The sequence below is a fragment of the Amblyomma mixtum genome, chromosome 5, assembly GCF_055824585.1.
Source record: "Amblyomma mixtum isolate Tamu chromosome 5, ASM5582458v1, whole genome shotgun sequence".
In the NCBI taxonomy this organism is placed as follows: Eukaryota; Metazoa; Arthropoda; class Arachnida; order Ixodida; family Ixodidae; genus Amblyomma; species Amblyomma mixtum.
The window spans coordinates 57093657-57118497 of NC_143016.1; the positions used below are offsets into that span (position 1 = coordinate 57093657).

The following is a 24841-nucleotide window of genomic DNA, read 5'->3' on the forward strand; positions in this document are numbered from 1 at the left end:
AAGCCCAAAAGACCGAAACAGGGGCAGAAACAAAAAAAAAATAAAAATAAACGTAGTGTGACGCACGGTTGCGACAAAGATGGAAAGCTCTCCAGGCGCAGGGTTCAGTACCCTAGGCCAAGAGAGAAATTTATCACGTCACTGACAATCTGTTCTCCGCATGAGTCCGCTCTGGGAATAGGCGACCTTTCCGGCCTAAAGCCCCTGGGAGCGATGGTTGTGTCAACGTTCTTTGTTCTCAGCAGGAAGCGCTTTTCGAAGATTATATTTATTTTATGCGCCTGTTCACACCGGTGCAACGTCTCGCAAGAAACTGTTTTATCTTCTTACTTTCCAAGCGAGATGAACTGCGCAACGAGGATATATAGACGTCAAGAGGGTCTGGGGGAAAGATCTGTGTAATTACTTCAACGTTTTCATTAGGCAAGTGTCTTACGGCTAGATCCCATATGCAAAATTTATTCTCCCTACGGCTTGGCGCATGAAATAAATAAATGTATACTTACTTTTGATGAATATTTACTGGGGAGATGTCGACAGTCTCTATATAAATTAATGCGGGGTGACACCATTGTACATTTAGCTTCATAGTTGAAGCTGAATATATTATATATTTTAACATGGACGCTACATGTGCAGAATATGCAAGGAACGTTAGCTCACTTTGCGAATATAAAACACCAACATTGTTGTTTGTCGTGGTCCTGCACACGCAGGAAGATTTTCATTTTTAAACAAGGCTAACCAGTGTGGCTGGTAGCCACGAGAGATTATTAACAAATTTCAGTTTGAAGGTTGCAGAACATCACGATAGTTTTTTTTTCAGTTTTTTTTTTCTTGCACACCATTTTTAAAGCTTCTTTCGCACACTCCAGAAAGTGAGCTAACCTTCTTCTATCTGCAACAGAAGAGCCAGCGTCGAAAAGTCCGTGTCTGTCTGAGCATGTTTAACGGCTGCTGCGTTGGTGTTCCCAAGTCATTGCAGCACCTGTAGCCTCATTTTCGTGTGCTAGACTAAAATACCACCGACAAGTTTTTTAAAAATGCTGGTTTCTTCAAATATTGTAATTTTTGGACACTAGTCAACATCTGGTGTAGAGTCCCACTAATGTGCACTCATTTTCAAGATAGTCTAATTAAAGAAGTTATTTTCGGCAGCCTGTTAGTATTTTGGGCAATCAGTCGAGATGTATGCTTCTCGGAATGACAGAACCCTGTCGACGGGACTGTTCTGTATTGCCGCCTGCGTCAGTCAATAATTCAATAATCAAATCAAGCGCTAAGGAATAGCGCTTAGGAAAAATGGCTTGTCGTGACTCACTCATTCTGAAGACATAGGGTGCAAAAAATTGGAGGAGTGAATTTCATATGTGCGTGCACGAGGGCCTAATTGACGGTAGGTAATACAAGCACCTCACCGTTCAAAGAGTGACGATATATTAAGAATTTATCTTCTTCCCTAATAAGCAAATGTTTTATTACACATTTCTTTTTTTATTTCAAGGGCCCCCTTTCTGAGAATGAATTCGAAATTCATACTACATTGCTTTAGAGCAACCGTAGCAGCTAACTGATACTTAGAAACTGCGCATGCGCAAAACGTTATGTGTTCAGCTGGACGGTGCTGGCTATCTATAAATTGCATACCTGTTTCTCCTCCTCAACGGCACTCTTTAGATGCCTTATTTCCATCAAAAACCCCTAAATGCACTACTACCACAAAAAAAGTGTGTCCCACTTTTTTACAACGCTTAAAGAGGGTGGAGTACCCTATCACGATTTTCTTTTCCGAGCCGACTCAAGGGCGCGACATGCGGCAAAAAGTGATATGGCGAGCGTGCTTCTGACAAGTGCTTCACTGACAAGTGCTTCGCCACACTTACGATTAGTAGGTGGTGACGCACGCTTTACAGGAGCAAAATGGTACAGTTTGGAGGAAAAGTTGACCGGATGCAGGGTGCATTCCCCCAGTTTTTTTTTTTTTCTCAACGCCAGTCAGTCGCCTAAACTACCTGCAGTTATGGGGGAATGTACATGTCCAATTGGACGGTATCAATATCAGGCTACTGATTCGTGAGGCAGCGCTGCCAAAAATTTGTTCCAAAGCACACGCATCACTTAAAAAGCTGGGCCAGCTGATAAACGCTCACACTGACTCTAACAGCGCGACAAAACACAGGACGACGGAAATTACAGCGATGTGTCTTTGTGTGCTTTTTCTTTATCCCTCATTCTGTTTCACTCTTAGCCTTAGCATTCCACAAAATTTGCTGGTGACTGTACGTAATGGTTCCTAGTTATCCCCCTTTTCATCGTACGCAGGAAAGAGGAATCTCGAAAGAAGCCTTCATGGCAGATAAAGATGTGTATAATAACACGCTACCCCAGTTGTGAGATGAATTCGACCGATATTAGATTGATGGTTTTGAGGATGGAGTTGTCTGTAATATTGCTGCAAATGTTCCGTCATATTGGTTGCTCAAGGTCTGTTTACATCAAGAGCATTTCAATGCGCTCTTCAATTCTCAAGCACCACGCACAATTTATCTGCCGTATTAACGTCTTATACAGTACGCCAGCTGCTAAAATAAACTTCTTTCTAGGGGGACAACTCTATTCGTAAACTCTCAGAATAACACTAGAGCGAAATTTGCACCTAGTGTTAACATCCACCTAGAGAAGAAAAAAATCACTCAGAAAATGGCCATTCTTTTTCGCCTCCTCAGAACATTAACAAGACGCGAAAATTATAATTAACAAGATTAGATCGTGCCCCAATGAAGAACATTTAAAAATTTCAGTGTAACCATGAAAATTATTAAGCTTTAAGATTGTATTCAACATCGGAGTTACACGAGTACAGTTGATTTCAAGATGCGAAGAGCCAATGTCAGATTATTGCTAAATGCTTAAGGGCATGTGGGCCACTGGTACTCGTAAAAGCTGTGTTTTCGCATGAATTTTAGGCATTGCATTCAGTAGCTTTGTTACCCTCCGAAGCGGCGCAGGTGTGTAAAAGCGACAGATTTTTGTCGCTTCTATTGCACCCATAAAAGGCAACCGACCGTACTCTAGGTGAATTCCTGTCACGAAGAAAAACGTTATTATTATCTAATTAATTAATTGATTAGTTAGTTAATTAAATAAATAAATAAATGCGCTCACCTGGGGAGCCTGTAAACATCTTCTTTCTTTTACAACGCGAATTTATGTAAGAGCCGTTCTATCTTCTATGACCATGTTACCCCATGCTTATGGGTAAGGCATTAAAATGAAAACACTGGGAATAGAACCACTGACGTGTCTTCAAATATCCTTATTACCTCAGCATACCATTGGGCATTTCTTGTATTTTGAATTTACTCCGAGCTGTCTCAACCTTTTTATACTGCTAGTGGTTGGAAGTATTTGCTGTCAAACGTCACCGCTGACAGCCAGTATTAAAAACCTATCTCGCAGAGCTATCTTCCTGGCTGGCGTATCGCACCAAGCGTGTTTCGAAACGCTCGTCCCAAAAATGTGCCAATGCTTGGTGCCTGAAGCCAGCGGGACGCAATAAAGCAATAAAAAGTTTCAAAAATTTCTGTCACAAGCCCTCAAATCAGTTAAAGGAGCCCTTTTACTCTTTTCTCTTCTTTTTGTTTGTCCATGCTAGCTTAAAGGTTCAAAACTGCGCCAGAGGGCGCAGTTGATGCAAAACAACTCGTGTGAAGTGCTCCCGCTTCCAGCCCAGCGAAAAGAACACATGAACCACAGGAAGTAAAAACGAAGAAAAAAGTCCAAGCCTTCAGAAACTACAGCCATAAGTGCGATAGCACCGCCCGAGTGATCGCCACTTTGGTTTAAAGAAATTCGCCGCGACAGCGTCGAACGCATTATGCAGCGACGAAGTCTCTATATATTTTACGCTGGCTCGGGCACAAACATGTGCGTGCGTTTTTAGAGCATCGTGAGAAGCCTAGAGTTCCTGGTGAGGCCGATATTCGTAGCCAGACTCTCCCGCTTCATTCCAAGATGTTCGCTGCATTAAGCTTCCATCAACAACGCCGCCTACCACGTTCTCGCAAGGAGTCACTTTTATTTTTCATTTGCTCTTCCTCCATGCTCCTACACTTATCTCACTCACCGCGTGTCTTACCAGGAAAACGCATTAGGCGGGGCGCGAAGATCAAGTGAAAAATTCACTCTAAGTGTGTCTACTCGCTCTCAAACTTCTACTCGGGGCTAAACTACTTTAGCGGACTTCTAAGGTCGAGTACTAGACTGCTGAATTGTAAACAGTAGAGCCCCAACGCCATTACTTTTTCGTTATTTTGAGTACTCGCGAAGTAGGTACGAGATTCAGCTTACCCATATAACTGAGATGCATCGATATTTCAAGTCTATGCTGAAAACTACTAGAGTAGTTGGAAGGTGCCCTTTTGGGTAAATAATCATATTGGTGGGAAAAGCTATCAGTAACAATTTCACGCTTATTGGTGTTTGAAACATTAAAACTATGAGTACGAGTTGTACTCTGGCTACGTCAAAATATATAATGTGCATATTGAATGCACTGAAAATATAGTTTTTCTCCTCTAAATGTGACTTAGTAATTAAAACACGCAGCATGAACGAATGTATGAATCATTTATTTACTCGGTGTGTTAAACGTAAAAAATGCAACGCAGTTTTTTCAAGCTACAGGGCGCAGGTAGGTAGCCCACTACCTCTGACCTGGCTTACCTCTTCACAATAGGGGTAGCCAGCGGACTCCCAGAGTGCCCCCAAGGGGTCCGTCATTACTTCCGGTGGCGTGACGTCCTTCATCCGACGCTGACTTGTCGGTGGAAGCCGCGCCCACACTGGTTCCCACCACGGCCATCGTTGGAGAACGCCTGAAATATTAAATAATTTAATTTCGGCAACCACACGGAGGTCAAGAACTACAGGGAAACGACCGTACACATAACGCCTTTACTAATGAAGTGCTTCTTCTGTGTCTTTGTATTCTTCATTTCTAGAAAGACTTATTAGTATACAAGCTAAAGAAGGCATATAATTTAGTATATCAAAGCATCCACGTTCGTTTTGCATTTTTAGAAGAAATACTGCATTATTTAAACCACTAAAAATAAAATAGCGCCAAAATAAATTAGTAAGTGCGATCGCGTTGCATAACATTTTTTCCTCGGTAGAATATGTATAGTTGCTTTAGAAACTGTTCTCATTCTCTCTTTCCTGGAACAAAAAACGCCTTTGTCGTAAATGAACTCACTTAGTAACGAACTCAGTAACAGAAAAACCTTCATAGTATATCTTGGAACCCTGAATCCGACCAACGAGGCTGACGACATTTTTACGTGATTTAGCTGCTCTGATTGAGTTTTAGTGCTCAATTCTATGAAGATGAAAGGAGGAAAAAGAAAGTCTTTTTTTCTGAGAATTCGGAGAACGTTTAAGGTAAAAGAAGATATAAATTTTTCCAAAATATTTAAATACGAGGTGTTACATACTTCCGGTGCACCTTTGCGCTCAGTAGTGCGTAGGGCTGTACGCACACCACTTTTTCCAGAGGGAATCGAATATGAATGGTGCAGCTAAAAACCGAAATCGAATACGAATAAATTTATGGCACAACCGAATCGAATACGAATCGAATATTTGCATAATATTGGCTACTTCTCAGAATGTTCGTACAATACGAGCAATCATGCGAAGCATTGAAGCGCCGGCGAAGACGCCGCGATCCGATCTATAACTTATGGAGTTAAGCTATAGCTGTTTAAAGGAGCAAAACTAATATCCACCAAGGGATCGCAAGATAAAGTGAGTACATTAAATCAATGATCTCCAAGTTATACGCATAGAAAAATCATGTTTTGTGATTGATGACAAAAGATAATAAGCTAGAGCGAGATGCGACATATGACGGTTATGCATGATCCATGGGAGATTCGGGTATGAAGACAGGGCTTGCCGAACATGCCTGAGCCCTGCTGTGGCGTCCAATCTTGGAGGTCATGTATGATCATTATGAACGTCGACACACGAATGGACGACGTCACTGTGCTTAATCCTTTATCCCGCGCACACTGATCGCGGCAGGATGGTACACGCCGTCAGTGTGGCCTTATTCGAACTTCGTGCCAATTATTCCAAATTCATTGGAAAAGTTAAGAAATATTCAATTAGTTTTGAACGATATTTAACACACGTTTATTTGATTCATTCGAATAATAAAATAAGAGTATATTAGACTTTCCATTCCAACTTTCCGAATATTTGCATGCCCCTAATAGCGCGTTAATAATTACAAATTTCCAAATATTGCCAACAATCACAACTCATCAATTATCGTTTCGACGATAAAGTTAAGGCAAAGCCTCTTGGTGCCTTGCGTGTGGAAATCTTGAAGTTTGCACTGGTTTCTCATCGAGACTACTCTCGATAAATTATTGGTATCAAGAGTCCTTGCAGTGGGCGAGAGATAAAAAATGTTGCTTGCATTGTAAGCAAATAAACCTACTGAAAGATGCCTATTGTTCATATTTTTACGGTATTCAGTCATGTATCCTGATTTCTGATGTCACATAAAGTGGCGAATCATGCAACAAAATCTTCTTTTAATTATTACTATCAAGATGGCTTAAAGCTGACGGCAAATATGAACAAGATAGCTGGCAGCTTAAGACAGAACATGAAATCGAGTGTGTCTTAGCGCTAGCGCCTTTGTGTTTTGCAGCAAAAAAAAAAAAAAGGAAATCTTAACCCTTTCGGCCCTGGTGTCCTATAAAAAGGACACGAAGCAAAACGGCTATAAGTCATGATTAAAATGCCCAATAATCTGAAACAAGAACTGAGCCAACTCCCAAGGCATCCCTATAAGCACAGACATCACTTTCTCCTTCGTCTTCCTCATCGTAGCGCCGAGAGTAAACAAACAAAATGGCGGAAGATGTGAACGGCGGCTGCAATGGTAAGTGCCATTTTGCCATTTTTTTACTCCACACCTAAGAGCGTGTTCCCGATTAAAATTTTGCAGGTTGTTTAAAAGACAGTAAAGGCTTTAACAGTTGCAGAACGTTTTCTGTGCGGTTAGTACATTTGTCACAGCACGCCGCAATATGTGTGTCCTATATATAGGACACCAGGCTTCAGCGGTTATAAACCACCGGCGCGTGTTGCATGCAAGTGCGGGAAATTTTGTTTGGTAGTGCCTAATTTTTGTTTTTGTTTTATTGCAGAGGCAAAAACTGTGACCTTACTCAACGGCAAAGCGGCTTTAATTAAGACATTTGCGTCTCGAGGATCCAGATGCCATGTTTGCTACACTGAAGGATGGTTACGTGTCGGATGTTGAAGACGCTGAGGAGGACGTGGATTTGAGCTCTCGGCTGCCTCCACCGGTGATGAAGTTTACAAAGCAACACCGGAAGACAGGTCGTGGTGCAGGAGAGCTTTCAATAAGCTAGCAGCCATGTACCACCCTCAATAATCTGGTGACGAGAATGAGAATGATCTTGATGGTCTACCGACCCCTTATGCGTATTTTTCTCGGTACGTGCCGAAGAGTGTTTTTTGCTGTTCTTGCCGAGGAAACAAACATGTATTCTATTTATCAAGAAGGAAAATCCGTTGAGATGACGAAGAAGACATCAGAAAGCTGATTTCACAGCATTTAGCGATGGGTGTCTTTCGCTAGCCACGGCTAGAATCTGCTCGCACATTGTACACGTGAACGGAGACCTGTTGTGAACGCTCTGCCTTTACTACGGCGAACGCTATGCCTTCACTACGGCGAACGCTACGCCTCATTACGGCGAACGCCAAGCGCATGCTCCTCACGCTTTCCCTCGTCCCTTCCTCCCCTTACCCTCGCCCGGTCACGCTATGTAAGCTGGCTGATCGGTATGAATAAACGCTCTTTCTATCCCGAGCGTCCGTTTGTGTTCCATGGGAGCACGACACACGCAATGCGCGTACAAGCTTTGTAACAAGACCACACCAGCGATGATCCTTTCTGGAAGGTCAGGACAGATTTGGACACATTTCGTGAAAGGTGCCAAAACCTCTTTTTCGAGGAGCATCTTTGCAGCGATGAGCAAATCATTCCGTTCAAAGGACAGCGAGACATAAATCAATAAATAAAAGGGAAACCAAATACGTGGGGAGTGTAAGTTTTCATGCTGTGCGGCGCCTTGGGGATTTTCTGCGACTTCATCGTTTATCAAGGTTCATCCACTGAACTCATTCCAGCTGTTTCAAAACTTGTCACACGGATTAATCAACGTCCAGTATTAGCGGCACCTCAAGGCAACCAGCCTGTTTGTTCTCAATATTTGAATTTTTGTGAAAATCTTGAAGTAAAGAGTAACGTCAAACTTTGCTTTTTTTTTTTGTTCTTGCAACCACTAAGCCCTGGTGTCCTATATATAGGACACGACGCCATCTTTAAAACCAAGGGAGTCCTAGAGAAATTTTTTGCTTTAGTGTATTCCTTGGGTGGCAGTGAAGCAAAATAACGCTTTAGAAAAATTCCCGAACTAGCAAAAAAAATTCAGGGCTGAAAGGGTTAAATTTGTTCATATGCCTTCAAACATAGTACCGATAGAGTCTGATCACATTTTTACTCCTTTAATCCCACGAGGTTTAGCATAAGTTGATAAACAAGAGCCTACGATGCGCGCTTTGGGAATTTTTCTCCTCTAGAAACTAGAAGCTTTTCTAGAAACTTAAAGGTGCACTGAAGAGGAATCTGAACTCGTCTTTTTGCCGTGGGAACTCAATCTGCACGTTCCCAGCATTCTTAGAAACTTCGATTTATTGCCCTGTGTGGCTGATTTTCCTAATTAAATCGAATTAACTTCCGGCTCCCGCCTTTTTTTTTTTTTTAATTCTCCCTCGTACGGTGGGCGGAGTCGACCAACGCGTGGAGTGCCTTTCAGCCAGTCCCGCGGCGGCTTGCCGCTCTGCCATCGGCGGAGTAATACGTAGTAGTCCGTAGAAGCAAATAGTCCGCGCGTATTTTTATTTCTGCGGGCTTATTTTGCGGCTATATCTGCGAATGAAACTATTTGTTCACGGAAACCTAAAAAACAAAATAAAGCGAAAGCAAAGCCTCCACGGAGGTGGCTGCAAGGCACTCCACGTGTTGGTCGACTCCGCCCACCGTACGAGGGAGAATTGAAAAAGAAAGGCGGTAGCCGGACGTTAATTCGATTTAATTAGGAAAATCAGCCACACAGGGCAATAAATCGAAGTTTTAAGAATTCTCGGAACGTGTCGATCGAGTTCCCGCGGCAAAAAGACGAGTTCAGATTCCTCTTCAGTGCACCTTTAAGCTTTACTTGATTCTATTAAGGGCGGAGAAAAGTTAATGCTCTGGAAGTCGGCAAGACCTTCCCTACAGAGGTTGCTCCACTGGCTTAATACATTTCACATGATTTTTTTTTTCAGTGCTAATACTTACGGTACCACCTTTAAATGAACAGAGTCGTCATTTCTCAACTGCACTGTGTTTAAAACAAAAAGTCAACAGCACTGAACTTAAAGCAAGACAAAATACAAAAAATACATTAGTCTCGCGTCGTAATTTGAGCCGACAAAATTACGAGCGCACACTGAGGCCTAAGGAGAAACGTTTAAGGGCAGGTGTGTCACATGACACGAGCTGTAGTTTTGGAAACGCATTTCGCAACCCTGGTGCACGTGTCAGCACGGTTTCTTGCTCGTCATAATCGTGCGTCCTGCTTTCATAACGACCCGCGAAAATTGGACACTCCAGCAGTTAAGCAAAGGGGACCCGTTTCAATTATTCGAGACAGGAGGTGTAAAGACGCAAACGACTCGCAGACACCCGTCGCGCGGCGCCAGCCTGCTCGCTTTTCACTTACTCCATGCGTGTATCAGGCGCGAAAGCTTTCGGTTTCAGCCGCACTGCACAAAAATACAGTAATGAACCGAACGAAATAGTGCCACGTGACGCGCCTGCTCATGACGGGAATTTCGTTCTTATGCTTCTTCCGTTATCTTTGCATTTTGTTCCCCCTCGGCTCCGCTGCCGGCATAAATTACATTCCCCCTTAAAAGAAGCTCGCCGCCTCGCCGCGACTGGGCAGAACTGGCGCAAGACGGGCTTACTCGTGTTGCACATTTTGTTGTATTTATTTTACACAGTCGGGCACGGAGTTGCGAATAAGGGGTCAGAACTCGAAATTACGATGTTGCGCAAATTTAGGAGCGTTTGAGAGAGAGAGAGAGAGAGAGAGAGAAGACAGAAGATAAAGTGAGCAACTCAAGGATGCTGGTACCAGGGAAGATAGCGTTTGTTGAAAATTAAGCGGGGCAACGATTTCATGCGGCGCATACGCCGTTAAAGAGAAATGAGAACGGAAATTACGGGTCTCGTGTTTGGGCAGCAATGTATGCATAGCGCCATGTTTTCGTTGGACTGTCTCTCTCTGAAGCTTGCGATGAAAATTTTAACCGAGGCTGTGGCGTATCGCAACGCTCGGGAATTATTGAATAAAAGAATGGGGTCAGAAACCGAGAGCGGTATATCTTCTAAATGGCTTATGGAACCAGTAGTGGATTAAGGCATAGCATTCTTTGTCGCGAATAATTTAATTTCAATTCTACATTTACAATAAGTTACAAATTTGAAAGAAAAAAGGAAAACATTTAGGAAGAGAAGAAAACGAACAAATAGAAGACCATCTAAAGTAATATTCACTGAGGGCTATCGAAGAAGGAAATGCCTAATTAAAGGGTCTTCGAAGCCCGTGGGGTAAAAAAGAAATGCTGCCTGCGGAACTAAGCCTTAGCGCTCATCTAAATGCACGACTCATAATTAACAAATATTTCTTATAAACACAATCTAAATTTGCTTCTGACGCTTCTAGTTTCAGGCGAGAAAACTTCGAAGTCCTTGGTTCCATTCTCTGAAGGTCGGAAATCATTAAAGAAGTTAATGGGTGAGCGCGGCATAAGACCGCCCGTCTTTTATTAACGTCTTCATTACTTATTTTTTCGCTCCGACGTTTTCCGCGTTAACCAGACTTTGACGGAGCGGGAGGTCAGCTCGTTTCCATGACGACGCGCCTGCTTTCTGGCGGCAAAAAAAAAAAAAAAGCAGCCGGTCGTTATATGTCGCGCCATGCGCTCTGGTTATAAATTGCTCTGCGAGAAGTTAAAAAGAGCGTCGCCAGCCTGAATCACGTCGACAGTCAGGAGCTGTGGGGAGCAATTTTAAGATCACAGCTCATCGTGAAGAGCAAACACTTAAAAATGTGAAGGTAATGTACACAGCCGTTCAGCGAAAAAAGTGAAACGTTCAAAACGGTGTGTTCAGAAGCACGTGGCTAACTATGATAGTGACAGTGATAGGAGCAAAATTAAGAGACTTGAAGAGAGCAGTTGCTTGTTGAACAGAACCAAGTTAAGGATACCTTAGCTGAAATCTAGAAGAGGGAATATACAGGGAAATCCAATGCTGAAAGCAGATAACAGAGGGTCCTTCAAGATAACGAAGTGGATTCCACGATACGATAACCGTAGCAGAAAGGGAAGTCACGTGAACAGATGAGATTAAGAAGTTGGCTGGCGCAGGATAAGGTCAGGGTAAACGGTTCATGCGGATTATGTGGCTCAGGCTATGAGGGACGCCGAAGTGGAGGGCTCCGGAAATTTCGACCACCTGGGGTTCTCGAACGTGCACTGACATCGCACGGTACATGCGCCTCTAGCATTTCGCCTCCACCGAAATGTAACTGCCGTGGCCGGGATGGAAGCTCCGTATTTCGGGTCAGAAGCCGAGCATAATAAACACTTACCACTGCGGCGGCCCCATGATAAGGTTCTCTGGAGGTCAAAAAGAGAAGCATTTGCCCTTCAATAGACGTAACTTGGCAATTAGTGATGATGGTTGTGATTTTAAACCTTAAAAAACTGGTTCTTTTTTTCATAACATGCAAGATTCTGGTGTTTGCATGAGCGATTAGATACAAAAGCCATCAGTCTTATCTCACCCGCTAGTGAACAGGAGACAGCTGACGGACACATCAGCTATCACGGCAGACATATGTTCTGCTTTTATGTCCCGTTTGTTCTTCGATGCGCTTGTGCCTCTGGTGGCGCTACGAGCTGTAAGAGAAGGACTCAGACTTATTTGTGCAGCATTTCTTTCAGGAAAGAGTTGAAAGCGACAGTTTTCTGTTATAACGTATACTACGGCCCCGATATCAACGTCGCTTACCCGAAAGAACATTCCTCGTCCAACTATATAGCGCTGCAGTAAGCGTATAATTCACAAACAGAACACTGGCCGCATGTTAGCAGGTGATCACCCAACCTGAATCTCCAGCACTGCTTTCCTGATGAGTCCATATCGTTAAGGTAATGCGGTAACGTTCGTTGCTGCAAACCGCGCTGTTTTCTAAATCTTCCGACGGGATGAAAGCGGCGTCGCCCTCAATTCGAGTTTGATACAACGCGGTTCGACCATGGTATGTAAATGCGGGAAGCTGTCAATTTCGCGTTTCGGTTTACCACTGCATGGCGAGAATGTATAAATGTGGTGGCGCAAAAATACGTGTCTAATAAAAGGAGAGGCTTCACTAGACCTTTTCTCCAGCGGATTGTCCACATTACATCAAATGCTTCTTCCCGTAACATTTATATGAAAATGCGTGCAATACATCACTGTTAAGTGCAACATTACAATGAGACATTACAATATAACATTGTGTAAAGCAGCATTGAAGATGTGTGTCGGATTCGTCCAAAGTCTCCAGGCCACAGAGTAGGGTTTTAGCCTTGTTGGGGGGGGGGGGGGGGGGGGGGGGGGGGCATTTAAGGCACGCCAAAAACACAAAATGACGAGGACGAGGAAAATAATGAGCACGAGCCTCATCCTAACTCTAGATGGCCTTGATAAGTTAAGGCACCCTAAGTTGCCGACTATACTTTCGAAAGGCAGACCCTACGGCTTAAGAGCTCTTTTCCAGGCGCGTACTCATGCACACTACTCTCGAGAGAAGAGTTCACTGTTCGCAGAGCGGGGATTGAGCGACCAGCGCGAGGTATCTTTTGCTCTCTCTCACGCATCCCCTCTCTCATTCTTGCTGGGTTCCCATTCAAGCACGCTACTTAAGCTGGGAGCGGAGAATTACGGGTTTCGGCTGGAGCTAATTAATCATAGCGTTTTTTTCTCTGCCGTTCAAATGGCGAGCAGCGCACAAACTCTTATTGATGGAACGAATTACCGTGCGTGGTGCTGGTAGTCCGGGAAAGGAACCCGCGCAAATAAGACGGAAGCAAGAGTAACAGCGGCGCCGTGCGGGCTCACGCCAATCATGGAATGCGAAGGAGAGGAAGGATATTGGCCAAATGCTTTTCGCTCCGCAATGCCCGGATGTCTCGCGTAACGGCGCGTGTTCAGACTCCGTCTTTAGCGCTTGTGCCGCGTTCGAGTGGGAACGTGCGGGCCGCCGATTAATCATCGTTAGCTCTCAGAAATGAAGTTGGCTCGCCAGTGTCCTTTCTTTTCTTCATTTTTGCCTTCGCCTCTTTCTCCTTTCGATTTGCGCGAAGGCTTGTAACTCGTTTAAGGTTACGAAAAACTGAAATTAGGTTGAGGCTCGGGGCATCGTAATATAATTTGTGTCTAATATTTATGTATTTGAAGAGCGACCGAAGAAACTGCAATGCCGAAAAAGAGAATTGGAATTTCATTGAGCCCTTGCAAAATTTGATTTTTCCTTTTTCGGCCTTTCCCTCCTTACAACCCGCGTGAACCCTTTAACAGTGTTACGATGGTGGTAAAGGTTCATCTTTCCGGCAGTAATTCCCAGGCAAGAAAAAGAATTGGGTTTAGGGACAACCATTTCTCATCTAATGTCATCTGATGACAGTTGGACATGAATTTGAAGCAAATGCTTGGTGAGATACGTTCAGCTTTCAGGTTGTCTGAAGACAAACTGACGGCTTGATCTGCAGAAAAAAATGCGTTTTAGGACAACCGTTCGAGCGAAAATCGAAACTTGGGTAGCAGGTACCTTAGGTTTGGACATGGTAGCAACAGGAATGAAGTATTAGCAGTCTGGAATTCTTTATTGGAGAAGCACTGTGAACATGAACTCGGAATGTTGGCGGTGGTAGTCATGATGATACATATCCAACATACTTGGGCAAAAATTTCAATATTGGAAAACAGTAAGGTACTGGAATAGAAATATTGAATGTAATGGTCCACTCTTCCGATCAGCATAAAATCTTTCTAGAGTTTCCATCGCTCGCATAGAGCAGTTAATACGGCAATAGGAAACCAATGGGCAATTTTTTTTTTTATTATAGAGAAACATTAACAGCGAAAAGATGCAAGCGTGCCGACAGAAGATCTGCTGGTATATTGACTGTTATAATGAAATCTTACAATATATGAAAAAATTGCGCTCATAAAATCTTTCCTGTTCAAAAATGTTTTCGTCCAGGTTTGTTGGGTATGAAGATAATGGTTACTGTGGGAGAGGTTATAGGTGATCATAATGTTGAAGATAATGATGATGGTGCATGTATTATAATGAAGATGATGACGGTAGCTATGTGTGAAATTTTCTATATTTCATTTGTGCGCCAACATCCCCGGGCCCCGAATTTCAGACTGCCGGAGGTGGGAACGGTTTGCTAAGATGCGGGGTTGGTTCTATTTACTTTTTTACGAAAAAGCTTTAATTGAATAAAGCGTAGTTGCACGAACGGATTCTGTAGTTCGCTTGTCATGTACTTCAAGCCTCATTGCAGAGGTCTACAAAAAAAGAAGGCAGCTTTTAATTAACCGAAAAGAAATTGAGAATTGTTCTGGAAGTTGGCATATATTTGGCAAAGCAGTCAGTGATCTGAACACTAAAAGCGATATTCTTAATTGCCAGTGCTTGCATTAAGGTTCTGGGCAGCTAAGCAACAACAATGAAGCAGTACAGTGTAAAATTACTTATACAGTAATCGATAAATTTAATCAACAATATAACTTCGACATATGTGCGAGTGTAACTGGTTCATGAACTAAATTATGGGAGATCGTGGAGGGTAAGGCAATCTCGCATAAAGAAAAAGCGCATATTACATTAATTAATATAATAATAATAGTAATAACTTATTATAGTCAGATATACGATAAAATAATATACCTTGCCGGCTGCTTCATACGAGGATGACAAGGATTTCAAGAGACCATGTAAGCCGTGTGTCGCAAAAAAATCCTATAAAGACATTTTTCACACTTAAGGGTGAGCCAACATTACTGCAGAGTCGAGTCGCTTAAGCCAGGCTGAGGCTAGAGCGCTGACTTAGGTTTACGGAAGGTTCATTGAATTTCAATGTCCGCACATCTTAACCACTGATTCGGTATCCTTCTTTCTTCTCCTTTTTTTATAGCTGTATTAGTGGCAGATCTCATTGCAAGAGTTCATAGAAAAACATTCAGGCTACTAAAAGTATACCGCTTGAAAATGGTCGGCTTAGAACTTAATATGATGGAAGAAATGATGTTATCAAAATGCCCCCCCCCCCCCCCCCCCCCCCTCCCTTAATAACTTACTGCGGGAAACATGGAACTATATTTTTTCACTGAAAAGTGAGAAGGCACGGCTTCCAGTTCGGCTGCGCGCGCGAAAGAAACCTATTGTTCCTACTTCCTGGCCAGCTGGTCGATGCTGCAGCAGGGAAGTAACGCCAACAAATATGGCCGGTACGCGGTATCGACCATGGACACGGACGCGCCAGGAAGCATGTTTAATAATGTACGGCAGCTTAGACTTATTAAAATCAGCCGATGTCTACGGCAAGCCCACAGGTATTTGGTAACGCCCCGAATTCTCTAAAAGGCACCTGATGTTTGCTACGACACTGACAGAGTGAAAGGCGACATGCTCTCATTCAAAGCTTCAAACCTTTAAGGAATAATTTTTTTGCGCCTTCTTTCTCGATTTCGTTTTTTTTTTTCGAATAGAAGATATATTGAACAAGTTTCCAAACTAAGCTCCGTAGGCATTGTGGCACAGAGCGCATAAAAAATTGAGCTCCTTTGTGTGAATTTATCTTTTTGATAAGAGTCGAACTTATCAAGTGCTGTAAAATGCGAACTAGCCTAATATGACAAGCCGGGAGAAAGAGACTCGCCCAGAATCATTCAAGTGAACCCGAGTTTCACAACTGCGGACGTCGGCTTAGAATATATCTGTGACAAATGAGCTTGCTTCGGGGACTCTTTGAACACCATACGTCTTTCAATTCGAACGCCGCACACAAAGGGCATCCTAACTTGAGAAGTTCGGCCGATTCATTCTCGCTTCCACCGGCGGTTACTAGGAGCAAGGAAGAAATAAATAAAATGTGCAAAGGCGGCGCTACGGACAATGGAGGAATATCGACGACAGAGCCCTCTCCAGCCCTCTCCATCGCTCTCTTACCTTGACGATAGCGGGAGTAATCCGGCTGAGTTTCGAAATCGCCACCACGGTTGTCGGCGTCGAAGTAGCGAGGAGACGGTGTTATCCGCCTCGTCCAGGGGTAAGGCGAAGTACCACCGTCCGGTGGCAGCCAGTAATAGTGCTGCCAGCTGCGTCGCATCTCGTCATCGAAATCAATTCGGATCGTTCACACGCCACAATCACGCCAGCTCCCTCCTCTTCAATGAAAGAGTGTAGTGAAGTGAACAGCGACGTGCCAGCACCCTTGACTCTTTCGAGGTCTACGCATCTCTGTAGGGTTGAGCGTAGCCGTCGCCTTTCGGTGATGGTTGTCGGGCCGGACGCATAGCCGCCGCCTGCTTCATACTGGAAACAACTTCGACGCAAGTGGGCTTTGTAGCCCGGTGTAATGTCGCGTTGCCGTGCGCAGCGCCTTTTTCGAGCGACCACGGGCAGCGAGCGAGCGAGAGCGCGCGCGCGCGCGTTCCAAAGTGCGGTGAAGCGACGGGGTTGCCAGCCGGTCGAGACTGTGCCAGAAGCGGCGTTGTCCCGCGCGCGCGAGCGAGTATACCGCTACACGTCTTTCGATCGTGGCCCGTAATAAACGCAAGCGAAGCCGAATGAGTCACAGAGTGGGCCCGGCGGCCAAACGGAACGCCCTTTTAGAGGAGATGGCCACAGCGCCGCGCGTGTCCGGGAAACGAAACAAAAGGAGAAGGGTGAACGGAGAGGGAAGAAAGGAAACACCTAGGCCAACGTGGCATGAAGAGTGGAGGGCCTTTTGTTTTCCGCCAACGCATGTTTCCCGGTTTTGGGTTGTGGCGACATGTGTGCTGGACGACTGCAGCGGTCGTCGCGTACTTTACACGATTTAAACGTTTTATATTGGTCTCTCTTTCTCCCCCTCTTTGTATGCTCCTGTTTGTCGTATATTAAGGATCCTTCCCTGTTAGAAACGAGAGTGAACGAGATATTAGGATGATGGTTTGGCCGCTTTGATATTCGCTGGCTCGCTGATATCGCCGTTTTTCTCGTGTCGTGTATAGCACTGCAAATGTTAACAGCTCTGACTTATAGAGATAGCAAATAGTTGAATATACTGAAGCTGGCGGAAAAAAAGTAGACAGAGGAAAACTGGTATAAAAGGCGAGGTCTATTAGAGTCGAACATGTAGGAAGCTCGGTGTACAGGAAAAATGAAATAGAATGATGGCTGAGCCATTGCGATGAGTTTTGTTTTTTCAAATGAGGCAACAACAGCAACCGCGAGTAAGGCAATAAAAGAGACAGAAACTAAGGCGTTGTGTTGAAAAGTGTTTCTCTAGAAAAGGGCAAATTTCTATTGATTCCATGGTTTGGTTCTCTCTCCCTTCGTGAGGAACGAAACATACGTGCCTTCCACACACATTAAAAAAGACCAGGTGACCTAAATTAATTTTGAGTCCTCCATTGCGGCATTCCTCGTGGCCCATGTGTCGCTTCGCGACATGACTAATTTCCAACTTCTTTCAGTGATGACATTTCGATTCAATCTGTCTTCTGTCATATTAGCTTTTTTTTTTTTTTACACGACGCTATAATTTTCTACTTTCAAGTATGGCGCACTTTGTAGTAGTAGTAGTAAAAACATTTTTTTTTTTTAAAGGAAGAGTTAGGGAGTAGGGGGATGGGGATAGATAGATGTGGAGCTACAGTGGTCGGTCTTCCCTAGTCCAGGATACCGTTGGCCTCCGCCGCTGCCTTGGCCCTCGTCACCAGCATAAGCTGAGTGCTCGGGTCGGAGTCAGCCAGGAGGGCCTCCCACTGCTCTAGACTAGGGCTATTTACCTTTGGTAGTAAAGGGCTTTTTTCGCAGCCCCAGGTGGCGTGGTACGTTGTGGCGTAGCCCCCACACCACACGCACTCTTTCGCGTATCTGTTCGGCCACATTTTGTGATACATGGCTCTGCTTGGGTAGGTGTCTGTTTGTAGTCGTCTGAGCGTGGTGGCCTGCTCTCTGTCGAGGATATCCGCCGGAGCCGAGTACTTCTTGCGCGCTCCCAACAACGCCTTCATTGCCTCCCCGTAAGATTCTGGCGTGCTGAAGGGTTCCACCGGCAAACCCGCCCTCCGGTTCGTGAACCCTCGGACGACGGTGTCTGATGGTTATTTTTTAGCGCACTTTGTGATCGCTAGTTTCAGAGGCAGGGTAGACGGAGTGCGGTATCTCGACAATTGTTGGTGCAAAAAAGGCAGCTATGAGCCCTTCGCTTTCTAGAACAAATGAAACGAACTCCTCGCTGCAGATGAGCGATGAGGAACGCTCAAACTTCAAAGCGGAAATACAACAGATGATGTAACAAATGATGCAACAAATGATGCAACAGACGATGCATCAGGTACAAGGACAACTAGCAGAGCTACGGAGTGCCTCCCGCAAACAAAAACACACAGAGAACATTAAGGAAAAGGCCTACAACCGCCCTGCGTTAGCAGCACTCGCCAATCCACCTACATCCCAGGGAACGGGCAATTGCACAAGCTCAAGAACCTAAATCATGGCTAACACGAACCACAGCAAACAAGACATCTTAGACATATGGCAATGGAACTGCAGAGGCTATCGCAAGAAACAAGGCCTCATCAAACAATTCATTCAGACGCAGCTAACACCACCTGACGTTATCGCACTTCAAGAAACGGGCGCGACACCCACTCTCACGGGATACACATGCTACGACAGCCACATGACGGGAAAGACAGCCATCTTAGTGAGCAAGGCAGTCATAACCATCAATCACGACAGCATACCCGACACTGACATTGAGCATGTGATTGTAGAGATCGTACCGAAAAAGAAAAAGAAAGGGGGAAGTGTATTCATCGTCAACGTGTACAGCCCCCCGAAGCAAAGAAAAGCAAAATTTTTTGAACTTTTTCACGGTGTCCACAGACAAACGAAAGCGAAAAACAATACGCTAATCATCTTGGGGGATTTCAACGCCATGGACAAGAGCTGGGGGTACCAAAAGGCCACCATTAAAGGCAAAACGCTAGCCGAGGTTGCAGATAACTTCAACTCCAACCTACTCACGGACCCAGCAACCCCTACCAGGGTTGGAAATAGCGTCAGCATCGACACCTGCCCCGACCTCACATTCGTAAGAGGACTCGGACAAACACAATGGGAGAACCTATTGGAAAATTTAGGCAGCGACCACTATATACTCAAGACGCAAGTAACCTCAGACAGGCTGAGACGCCAGTTGGGCGCGGCAAAAATAACGGACTGAAATGCGTTCCGCGAAGCATGCGACAGCAACCTTACCGAGAATGGCATACAGTCGTTAGAGGAATAGGGAAGCATGCTAAGGGATACGCAAGACAAGTACACCAAAACCATAAACCGAACAGCGGAAACACCCGAGGTGGACGGTCGGCTGCTCAAGCTTTGGAATGCTAGGCGCAGTCTCACCAGGAGATGGAAAAAACAAAAACATAATAGGAAACTCAAGCTTAAAATCGCCGAAATTACAGCGAAAGCAGAGGAATACGCCACACAGCTGGCAAAACAAAAATTGGCAACAATTCAGCGATTCTCTTAGTGGGACGCTAAGCACGACACGGACTTGGCGTATCCTTAGAGCGCTCCTCGATCCGACTAAGACAAAAGCTGAAAACAATAAATCCATATACCGGTTCATACACCAGTTCGAGGGCACTGGCTCGGAACTCCTCGACAGATTGCGCGCCAAATGCTTTGGCAGCACGAACCCGCCGACCTATACAGTGGAGTACCGGGGAGACGATAACGCTAATCTGGACAGACCCATCACACGAGAAGAGGTCTACGCGGCCATGCGAAACACCACCAGAAATACGGCCGCGGGAGCGGATAAAATAAACAACGCACTCATCCGCAACCTCAGCGATGCGCTGGTCGCTGAACTGACAGACTTCCTCAACAAACATTGGGAAGCTGAAACTGTCCCCGAGGAGTGGAAACATGCCGAAGTGGTGATGATACCCAAGCCAGGCAAGAAACTGCAGATAGAAAACCTCAGGCCGATCTCGCTTACATCATGCCTGGGAAAACTATACGAGCGAGTGGTAACGCAGAGACTTCAAAACTACATGCAAGACAACGAACTGATCCCTCGCAGCATGTTCGGCTTTAGAGCAAAATTATCAGCTCAAGACGTACTCCTCCAAGTATATGACGGTGTACTTCGGAACGTTCCTAGGGACGGAGAAAACGTGATAATGGCACTAAACATCAAAGGGGCTTTTGACAATGTGAGCCACGAAGCAATCCTTACGGGCCTGGACAACCTGAACTGCGGGCGCAGGATTCACAGCTTCGTCAAAGCATTTCTATCAAACAGAACTGCAACCATCGGTATAGGGGAACTTCGGTCCGAGAAGTTTCGAACGCCTAATAAGGGAACACCTCAAGGGTCGGTCATTTAACCCACGCTATTCAACGTGGTCATGATCGGACTGGCGAAGCAACTAAAAGAAATCGACGACATCCACCATGCCATTTATGCCGACGACATCACAATATGGACTAACACTGGCTCACTCGGCGAGAAAGAGGATAGGCTACAAGAAGCGGCCACCTGCGTTGAAAACTACGTCAAAGCAAGAGGGCTAGCATGCTCGACCGAAAAATCTGAGCTCTTACGGGTTTGGAGAGGAAAACAGAGCCGAACAGTCCCTACCAGTAAAGAACTTCGACTACAAGTTTACCTTGAAGGAGAACCAATACCAGAGAAGACACTAATACGGGTACTAAGGATGTGGATACAGTCAAATCAACGCTGTACTAACACCCTTGCGCTATTAAAGGCATCTACACTCCAAGTGGCCCGCATGATTACGCGCATCTTACACAGACGTCATGGCATGCGAGAAGAAGACACACTCAAGCTGGTCAGGAGCCTAGTGGTCAGCCGGGCGACATACAGTCTCCCGTACTACAATCATATCAAAAGTGAAATACAACAGGCGGACGCGATTTTACGCAAAGCGTATAAAACCGCGCTTCGACTACCCCATAACACCTCAACGGAAAAGCTCTTAGCCTTGGGACTGCACAACACGTTCGAGGAATTACGGGAAGCGCAGCATATGTTGCCTAAATGCGCAGACTACAGCCGACCCCCACAGGCAGAGTTCTTTTAAAGAAATTGGGCTACACCGAACAAATTCGAGAAATATTGAGAACTGAAACGATCCCCGATGAGTACCGCAGCACGCTCAGGGTGGCACCAATACCAAGAAACATGGACCCGAACCTCCACAAAGACCGAAGAGAGGCAAGGGCCGACCGCTTACAAAAAACACACGCATCCCAGGATACAACAGTGTATGTCGACGCTGCCACATATGCCATGACAAGAGGACAAGGCACGAACAACGCAGTGCCAACGGTAGTCAACTCGGAATTACACGAGATTACCAGCGCCTCACCTGCAAGACTGCACGATAGCTGAGGCTGAAGAAGCGGCCGTCGCTCTAGCGGCAGCGGAGGGCTATCGGACTGGGCGGTCACTGACAATTCCTACTGATTCACAAGCAGCCTGCCGCAACTCTCTTTGCGGCAGAGTCGGTCCCGGAGCGCTCCGCATACTCCGCTCTGTAGACTGCAAGACGCAACGAACACATGCAAAACCACACAAGCCGATCAAACATAAGATCATCTAGGTACCGGGGCACACGGGGGTGGCAGGAAACTAAGAGGCGGAGAGGATAGCTCGAGGATATACTAACTACCGAGCATCCAACGTCAACGACCATGAGGAATCCCTGCCAGTAGCTCAGGAGTACTCGGCCATACTCAACAACTACAAAGGCAGCAGGATGCGGTACCCACCACCGCACAAATCTTTAAACAAAGAAGAGGCTGTCACATGGAGACAACTTCAAACGGGGTCATTCATATCCAAATCTAAACACACTAAGTAAAATTCATCCCACACTTTACGCACACAATTGTCCGTGGTGCCATGAAAAACCTACACTGTATCACATCACATGGGCATGTCAAAAAGTCGACGTCGTCCCAGTTATACAAAACCCAAGTGTGGAGCAATGGGAGGGTCTGCTCTCCAGCGACTGCCGCGATGACCAGATCGGTCTGATACGGCGAGCTCAGCTGACGGCAGCATCCAGCGGAGCCCTGGAATAGGGGCAACCGACCGTTGCGGATGGACTCATCTGACCACATAAAAAAAAGAAAACACTTGTACTAGAGCCAAACAAAGTTATCCTATCCTAGCACAAATGAAAGGTGCACGCTTAAGATGTTTATTTCTTATTTAGTCGCAACCGAAGCAGACTAGATCTTTGTTACAGCTTTAACATTTGGCAGGAGATCCGTCGGCACCTGCGCAGCATGACGGGATCATTTGCACTGCCAGTCTTGACGAGGCATGTTCTTTCACTTTACTCTTATCTTTTCTCTCTCTTCTGTCTGCACGTGGCTTGAGCCAGTCGGCAGGCCCGTGCACTTTCCTTTCCATCCTTCTCTCAGTCGCAGCAACAACAACAGTTCGTAGCAGGGGCTACGGCCGCCTATCTGTTTTTTCAGCCAGCGTCCGCTTCGGCGGACGCGGTTGTAGTGACGCGCGTCTTTTCCTTTCTTTCACTCTTTCCTGTTATCTTTTAACTCTCCTCTATCTGCACGTGGCAGCGGTGGTGGCTAGGCTCGAGCCAGTCGGCAGGCCCGTGCACTTCCCTTTTCATCCTTCTCTCAGTCGCAACAACAACAGTTCCTAGAATACTTACCTGGGGCTGAGTCTCCGATGGTCACGATGGTCGGGCTCCGTGTCGAGGCCCCCACTGCACTGCGGTGGGTTGACACACGCCACTTCCCCAAAATGGGGAAGCTGGAGCATGCAATTTTTGGTAGTGGGGCTCCGCGGCAGCCCCTGCCTTTACACAATGCAAAAGTGAGCTTCGGTTTTACTGTTAAGCCTGATTAGAGAACGAAAACTATAAGCGCTAACGCATGTAGCTCACATCTCTCTCATCATCCCACGTACCTATTAGCGCGATTCAGGCGTCCACTGACCCAGGGAGCCAGTCATGCGTTCTTCCTTTCCTTAAAACCATCCGTGTGTAAAACGTTGTCAGCGCCAACGCCAATCAACGCCGACGGCCTAGGGCTCCAGCGCCGTGTTTCTGCCACAACGTTGTCAATGCCAACGCATGCAGAGCACATCTGTCACTATCGCGACGTAGCTTAAAGCACGACTGTGTCCACGGTCCCAGGGGGCCAGTTATGTGCCCTTCCTTTGCCTTCGAGGCTCCTGCTATTCATCGGTTTTGCTGAGGTGTCCACTGTCCCAGCGGGCCGATCGCGAGCCTTTCCTTTCCTTTCGAAGCTCCAGCTCTACATCGGTTTCGTTGGTTAAGGCACGCAGCTTAAAGCGCGAGTGTGTCATGCACGGCCCCAGGGGAGCAGTTGCGAACCTTTGCTTTCGTTTGCTTTATCTGAAGGTGAAATGAAGGTGAAATGAAGGTAAAATCTCCAGACACAGTCACCTTGGCTTCACCTAGCGTAGGGAAGCTTCCGCTTCTGATCTTCTGTTGATGAGCCTTCTGTTACGTGCTTCTGCTGATGAGCCGGTGTCTCAATTAAGTACTGATCCTACTGCATACTGGTTAGGCTAAGAGTGACCTGGCTCACGAAACAGTATCACATGGTGCATGCGTGTTCGTGTGGACCGTGGTTTACTTCTGATGCTTCAAAAACTGCACCCAGTCCAGGGAGTAGCGACACATGTCGCAATACCATACCGGAACGGGCGTTCCGAGAACCTCTGAGACGTGTCCAGAGCAGTGCGAGCAGTTTTCTCTGGCTCATTCGATTGCAGACCAGTGGTGGACCGCGTCTCGGCGAGATTGTGCCCGAACAAGCGCACCATGAGGGAGCAAGCAAGGCGAAGTACTTTAATGTGTGTGGAAACACTCACCGTATACAATTACCAAGCTCGTCTTGTCACAGAAGTGAAAAAAAAAATCGATTGAACGGCGTTTTCACTCAAATCGCTTCCCCGCATCAAGCAAAAACAGACGGTGGCATGGGTTCACGCTGCCTTGATTGTGCCCGCCTGGCGTAGCGTGAACGATTGACTTATACCGGATCAACCGCACCGCTTACTTCTCGAGCCATTCCTTTGCACCACGAGTCGACCTTTTACTTTTTTTCCCCTGGATTCCAGTAATCAAGCTCTGGCCATGCCAGCTAGACTGGAACAGATAGTCGTCCTAGGCCCATGGCAGGCGACCTGTGTAGCAAAACAAGAGCGTAATGGCCAAAGCCCGTGAACAACGACCGTGGCTAAGATGATTTTCGTTCGGCGTGACTTGCGTACAGTAATACTAATGCTATTTATGTATATAACA

General features: G+C 45.7%; 1 protein-coding gene and 1 pseudogene across 1 annotated transcript in view; one reads left to right on the top strand and one right to left on the bottom strand.

Annotated features, from left to right (window-relative positions):
• Window positions 1-17044, bottom strand: part of LOC149342258 (uncharacterized) — a 114566-nt gene extending 97522 nt beyond the window's left edge. The window contains exons 1-2 of the mRNA XM_089544580.1: window positions 16449-17044; window positions 4726-4877 (exon numbers count right to left, since the gene is read on the bottom strand). Of these exons, the coding sequence (XP_089400706.1) occupies window positions 4726-4877; window positions 16449-16608 (312 nt within the window). The 5' untranslated portion in view covers window positions 16609-17044. The remainder of the gene's footprint in view (window positions 1-4725; window positions 4878-16448) is intronic.
• A 6166-nt stretch (window positions 17045-23210) lies between these two features.
• Window positions 23211-23363, top strand: LOC149342259 (U1 spliceosomal RNA; annotated as a pseudogene).
• The last annotated feature ends 1478 nt before the right edge of the window (window positions 23364-24841 follow it).